The 7219-nt window shown below is 40.8% G+C and overlaps 1 protein-coding gene across 1 annotated transcript; it reads left to right on the forward strand.

The window, feature by feature from the left end:
• Positions 1–454: 454 nt before the first annotated feature.
• Positions 455–5467, forward strand: ccnd3 (cyclin D3). Its single transcript, XM_088337342.1, is given in 4 exon segments — positions 455–499; positions 776–866; positions 869–929; positions 5299–5467. Coding segments are annotated over 4 exon segments (366 nt in total).
• Positions 5468–7219: the final 1752 nt, after the last annotated feature.

The raw sequence follows: 7219 nt of genomic DNA on the forward strand, positions 1-7219 counted from the left end.
CGTACTGAGGATAAGCGGTGCAGATAATGAATGGATGGATGGATCTCCCGCCTTTTTAAATTCAAACTACCCCAAAAAGAAAACTTGACTCGAGACTAGTATTTTAGTCCACGGCTGCCTTATTTTGAATCGAGACCAACAAACTGCTCCAATGATCACATTAGATTCCCGTTTTGGTAAAAGTTTGGCACTTCTGTTTTTTTTTTTTAAAAAATCACACTTTTTTTTTGGTGTCAATATTCTAGAGATGGATTGTGTTTTGCGTGTAAAATTAGAGGGTGCGATATTATCTACTGTTATGTAATGTCAAAAGTTAATCATGTATGCATTCAATTTCCCCACGTAATCTTATTATGAATATAGCACAATTTTACATTCACAAGTGCAAATTCAAGGGTAGGAAAACACACTTTTTTTAATACAGCAACTGTTTTCTCACCCAAATAGTTGGTAGATGGTTTACCCTCAGTGTTTCCCAACTCGCGACAAGGGTCTGAAGGTTATTGGGACAGAACGGCGGCAAAAGCATATTTGAGCTGCGTAAACGTTGCTCTTATGTTGGCTTTTGTACTTGCTTTGCTCGCTTGTGCTGTTTATCTCTCCAACTTCTTACAAGGGTTTGTTTGAACAGGCTGCAACATGCATTTTTCATGGTTCATGCTCAGCTATGATTTTAGCAACACAATTAGACATAGTAAATCCTCAAGTAGTAAAAGAACAGGATTACTTTTTCCTTCATGGGATGTTTGATGGAAATGTACTTTGTGTGTTGCAGGAGTTTGAAATGTACGTGCTATCCAGGTTAGACTGGCCTCTGGCTTCTCTACTCCCTACTGACTTCCTGGAGCCGATTCTTCTCATGTTTTTCTTCACCTTCCCAGCATGCGCCGACACGTCCACTCCTATGCTGCACCGGCAGCCATTTTTGAGTTACGTGACAAAGTTATATAAAATCCGGCAAATGTCAATATGAATTGTGTGCTGATAAGAATGCGGTGTGAACTAATATTTTTTTGTTTATTCGACATTTTAATCTTGCCTTTGAGCACATTTTATGATTGCATCCTGCAGGGATATCATAATCTCTATTTGTTTTTATTACCTGGTTAGGTAAATATTTAACTTATGTTTGGGAGGATTTTGCTTTCTTCCAAAAAACAGTTGTAACGTTTCTTCATCTCCCCCAAAGTAGATAGAGCCGAGAAGCAAATGTTTTATACATTGCTGTTTGAGTTTTCACCTGGTCTGTCAGATTCTATGACATCCCTTACAATTGACTGAAGAGAAGTCTTTAGATCAGGAATTCTCCTTCCCAGTTTTAAGGTCCTCCCCTGAGACCTCTCTTTTTATTAATTCTATGAAATCTCCTTTGCAGTTTTACAATATTAACAACAACACATTTATCAATTAGCCGGAATTCTTTGTCAGATATGCATGATGCAAGCTTTTTGCTTAGTGGTTGAACAGATTCAGCATCACCTTTTCACTTTAACCTTTGAGAGGGCCAGAAAAACTATACTCTTAAAACAGATTTGTCCAAAATACCCCAATTTGAGTCAATAATGGACCAATCCATTACTTGGGTTAATCGACTCAATTTCTGGGTTGTTTTGAAAAACAAACCCCTCAAAATGTGTTCTTACTAAATGAAATAACTCAAAAAAGCTTTAAAAAAATTGGGATCTTTAAGTTTAAAAACCGCTCCAACTATTAGGTAATATTGTATAAAATGGACCCCCGAATCGTTTTTATCTTAAATCAAGATTATTAGTCATTTTCATGTCAAGTAATAAAAACAAACATGTTATTGTCATGATTACTGATGCGAGGCACCTGAGTCTGCTCCGTTGGCGCCAAGGGCCTCGGACGCTGATTGGCTGCTGATCTCTTTTTAAACCCCCGTCTTCCTGTCAACGATTGTCAGTTTGTCTGCGAACCTCAGCCCCACGCTAGGCAAGCACTCTTCGACCCCTGACTCAACCCTGTCCTGATTCCCGTTTGATTCCCAGCGCCGACCCTTTTTCTGAACATTTACATTTTCTGCTCCACCGTCCCAGCCATCGACCTGTTTTTCCCCGCTCTCGACACTACCTTTGCTTGCCACGGAAGTGCCACTTCCGTGTTCCAAGAGATCTACTACTTATGACTGACGATCACTGGATCGTGGGTGCAAGCCCTTTCCTCCTTCTAAATAAGCTGAGTAAAACGAACGCAAGTGGGTCCTGTCTCCGTTTCTGGTCCCTGACAGTTATTGCGTTCAACAAATGTGTATTTGTATTTAGAACGAACACCTCCAAATGTCTGAATTCAAACAATCAAAAATAGTTCTTGTTGTAAAAAACCTGAAAAAAGAAATCAACAACACACAAAAAACTATTTTTTAGAACAACCCAAAATCTGGATCAATATTATTGAGGTATTGATAGGTCTGTTTTGTCACAGTTTAGGTTATTCTTGACCAGGGATTGGTAATTTATGGCTTACGGGCCATCAATGGCTCTTTTCATGGGTACATACGGCTCGCTCGGAGATGTAATAAAACTTAATTGATACATTCGTTTTGTAGCACTGAGGGATGCACATGCAAAGCCAAGACTATTCACAATTCTAACTATAGTTTGCTGTCAAGGTGTCACACCAACAGACCCCGTTGTGGCTGTAAATCGCAAAATAATCCTTCATACGAAAGTTTATTAAACATTATATGTTAATTGTTGAGACACTTTACCAAAAGCAACAAAACAAACTTTAAACCTAAACAAACTTTGTACCCAGAAGCTGTAGCAAAGCACCTAGAGCCATTTGATTGGGTGAGCGGTAGGAATGGGCAGAGCTACACACAGGGCAGGATGTGCGCACTCCTTCTCGCCTAGCGCTGTCTGCACTGAAGGTAAATATATTGGTATCCTCATTTGCAGTATTTTGTGACATTTTTACAAAAGAACTTTGCTCGCACCTTGTTTTGAAACCGTTATTTAGGACAGAAACAATGGTCAAAATGAGAATTAACACTAAGTAGCTGCGAGAGGGATATATATTTTAAGTGGTACATTCATATTGATATGGGAAAAAGGCTCTAGCATGATTATTATTTCATGGATTTTATCAAATCATCTATATCTCTCACAGTGACATAAAATACCCCGAAGAATTAGCTGTTGTCTGGAGAGCAGGTTTGGCGGTTATATTGAAATTTGTCTTAAATTATATGGTGTGGCTTTCTCACGAAAAACATCAAAATATTTTTGCTTTTAAGGCTCATTGGGTAAAAAAAGTTCCCGACCAGTGTTTTTAATAGTGCGGAACTCTTCATTCTCAATCCTGACGCAACACTCAATTTTCCTCCCATCCACCGTATCCTTTGTTTTTAAAACTTATGACATCCACATGATCTTCAATTGTTTGCTTGCGTGACTGATTTGAATTAAATTCTATTCCAATCCGGCCGATTAGGTGTGGTTGCATCTACTAATGAAGTACAATTATTTAGTAGTTAACCATCCCAAACCAAAGCAATGTACAATTTGGCAACAGCTGATATTAAATTCTTATCGCTCTGTGCTCTCCTGTCATTAATCATTTCCAAATTGAGCGTTAAATAAGGAAATTTACCGACAGCAAACACAACATAGCTAGCTATAAGTTTGATTCTGTTGTGTCAGCGTTTCATATAGGAGACAGAGAGCTGAGTTTGTGTAATTCCGTATTGTGTGCAATGAATGACCGTCATCCCTCTTTTCAGCCCACCCTTCTCACAAAGCTCTGTGGTACTGCCCCAGGCAACAGGTTACGGTGTTAGAGTTACACCCAATGTGGCACAAAACTTCACAAAAGTTAGGAAAATCATGGCCAATTGACACTAAATCCCGTTGACGGAGGTGTGTGATGAAGGCTTGAATGGTAGACTCGGTGTCTCGGCAGTTTTCTCGCCGGAGGCCTTAAAGGTGATATGTCAGATCTTCACTTAGTTTTAGTAAACGCAAGCTTTCAGAGTGCTCAACTTGTACATCAGGGTGTGTCAATGGCAGGAGACATCTGTCATAGGCATCCATTCTACTTTTCTTGCTTCTCCAGATATTTGTAGGGAACAACAATGGATTTAACTGCAAGATAAAATAACTGACTGCAGCATCATGAGTCGTGGTTATTGACTTGTTATAACATAAAATATTGGCTAAAATCAATGTCTGAAATAACGTCAATGTCTGCCAATTCTGTGCAATGTTTACATCATTGTGACTATCGGACATTAATGTGGCCATGCTTAAGGCAGATGTGTTTTTTATAACCTAGGAGAATTAATAAAACAAAAGGGCACAGGGGAGTTCTGTAACACATTTGGAATTTTGCATGGTGAGGACTTTTTGTTCAGTCTTTTCCTGTTCTCCTTGCAGGTTAAAAATTCATTAATGTCTTCTCTCCAGGAGCACCACGGCCGCGCAGTGGTTAGCGCATGTGAGGCACAGTTCTGAGGTCATGAGAGCGAACCTTCCTGTGTGGAGTTTGCATGTTCTCCCTGTGCATGTGTGGGTTTCCTCCGGGCAATCCGGTTTCCTCACACATTCCGAAAACATGCATGTCAGGTTAATTGGCCGGTCTGAATTGTCCCTAGGTATAAATGAGCAGGTGAGTTGTCTGTCTCTGTGTCTGTGCCCTGCGACTGGATGGCAAACAGTTAAAGGTGTCCCCTGCCTACCGCCAGAGGATATCTGGGATGGGCTCCAGCACCCCCGCGACCCTACTGAGGATAAGGGGTGCAGATAATGGATGGATGGATGGATGGGTCCTCTCTCCTTATTTTGAGTGTCCACTGAACTATACTGTAAACTTATTAAATATAAACATGAATGTGAAATAGAAAATTAAGCAGATCTGCCAAAACTGGAAAAAAAATACATTAGTAGATGAAAAAAAGGTCCTGAACACCAAATACTTTTCAAGGTATACAAAACCAAGGTTGTGTTTTTCTTACATATAAATTATTTTCCTTTTTATAAAATACTTTTGAATAGGTTGGGAGGAATGGGACAGAGAAAGAGGACATTTCTCTAGTCTGCTTTTTATTTTATCTCTCTTTTATCTGACAAATGAAGAAAATAAAAAATAAAGTTTAAACCAAATTTTTCACTCAACATGTACTATACCAGATCTTTTTATTCAAGTGTCCTGCTCAGACAACAACAGTACGCAATGAATGAAATATTGATCACACTGTTCACGTTGTCTGTGGCCTGCTGCTGAACTTTTGTTCTTTCGTGTTCTACATCTGCCTCAAGGTTTTATCCTCTCCTGCTAAAGTCAGCTTCAGAGGGCGGCGGAGCTCATCACGCCTTCCCCTTTCCAGTTCGCTGTTTGCAGATCAGAGGTCAGTACAACTCCTGTCGATGTTGACCATCTTTTATTGACGTCAGTAACGCCTGCTGAAAGCCAGCTGGAAACTCCTCCCTGCCGCCACAGGGAAGTGTGAAAGTAGCAGGCCGAAACGTGATTTGCTCACACAACAATGTTTTCATTGCGTTGGAGAACCGCTTACGCAGGTTGCAACAGAGCGAAGATGTGGTACAATGTTCTCCATTGATCATCCTGTTAAGATTGTTTTGAGGAACTTAGTTAGTGTAGAAGCATTCAACAGCGCCGGGACCCGAATGGAGAACACTCTTGAACCTGCGGATTTCTTCTTCTTTCTCCTGGAATCACCAGTCGATCAGCATAAAATGAACAAAGCTTTCGAGTTATAAAATAGAGGTTAAAAATGTCTTAAAAAACAATATTGAAACAAAAAAAATCAGTTGTTTTTAACAACACCTAAACAAATGAAATAATTCCTACATAAACTAAAATGAAGTATAGCATTGTTCTCCAACATGGTGCCTGCTGGTCCCTGGGTGCCCACAGACCTGTTAACAGTGCTGGGTCGTTGTGATTTTCTAATAAATTGTTTTTTTTGTGGTTGAGTTTGTCAATTTTACTTCCAATAATTAACCTGGTAAAAACATGGTAATAGCATTATAAGTATTTTTTTCATAAATGCATATCAAACTGAGTGCCCTTTGTGCTAATTGGTAACAAAAAGTAGCTCTCAGTTTGAAAGAGGTTGTAGACCATGAGTCTAAGGTATTTGAAAGTATTAATTGTAGACTAAGTATTAAGTATTTAATTTGCACTGAATTGGAATCGCGGCATGGCAGCTAAATTGTTAGCACGTCCATAGCACAGTTCTGAGGTCAAAGGTTCAAATACAGCTACCAGATTTCCTGTGTGGAGTTTGCATGTTCTCCTCGTGCTTGCATTGATTTCCTCCGGGCACTCCGGTTTCCTCCCACATTCCCAGAAAACATGCATGGAAGGTTAATTGGCTGGTTCAAACAGTCCCTAGATGTGAATGAGCAAGTGAGTTGTCTGTCTCTGTGTGCCCTGTGACTGGCTGGCAACCAGTTTGAGGTGTCCCCTGCCAACTGCCCGAGGATAGCTGGGGCTCCAGCACCCCCGCAACCCTACTGAGGGTAAGCGATGAAGACAATAGATGGATGGATGAATTTGAACTAAAGCTGCAAGAAATAGGTATAGTGGGGATATTCTGACTGCTAGATATCGCTGTTTGGCAGACCTGGGTACTCCGGTTTTTGAGGGTTGCATGTCCCGCACGTTTTTCGACGTCCTCTGCTTCAACTCAGGTGATACAAATTATCAGATCGTAAGCGAGCTAGCAGGAGCTTGTTACTGATCCTGGCGATTAAGATCACCTACATTGGAGAAGAGAAACCTCAAAAATCTGGCACCGGAGTCCTCTGGTATGCTGTATGGAGTAGCGCAACCAAAAACAAGTGCTAGAAAGCACAAGGAAGAATACATCCATCCGGTATCTGCACTGCTTATCCTAAGTAGGGTCCTGGGGGTGCTGGAGCCCATCCCAGCCATCTTCAGGCAGTGGGCTGCGGACACACTGATCTTGTTTCCAGCCAGTCGCAGGGCACCCAAGAGACAGACAATTCACATGCTCATTTACCTGCCGATCCACCTGACATGCATGTTTTCGGAATGTGGGAGGAAACCCACGCAAGCATGGGGAGAATATGCAAACTTTGCACAGGAAGGTTGGTAGCTGGATTTGAACACATGACCTCAGAACTCTGTCGTAGACACGCTAACCACATAGCTGCAGAGCCGCAGGAAGAATACAAACTGAGAAAATTTTAAACAATATCTTTTTCTTGATGTT

The sequence above is a fragment of the Urocampus carinirostris genome, chromosome 6 (genome assembly GCF_059441175.1).
Source record: "Urocampus carinirostris isolate Australia breed hairy pipefish chromosome 6, RoL_Ucar_1.0, whole genome shotgun sequence".
Taxonomy (NCBI): domain Eukaryota; kingdom Metazoa; phylum Chordata; class Actinopteri; order Syngnathiformes; family Syngnathidae; genus Urocampus; species Urocampus carinirostris.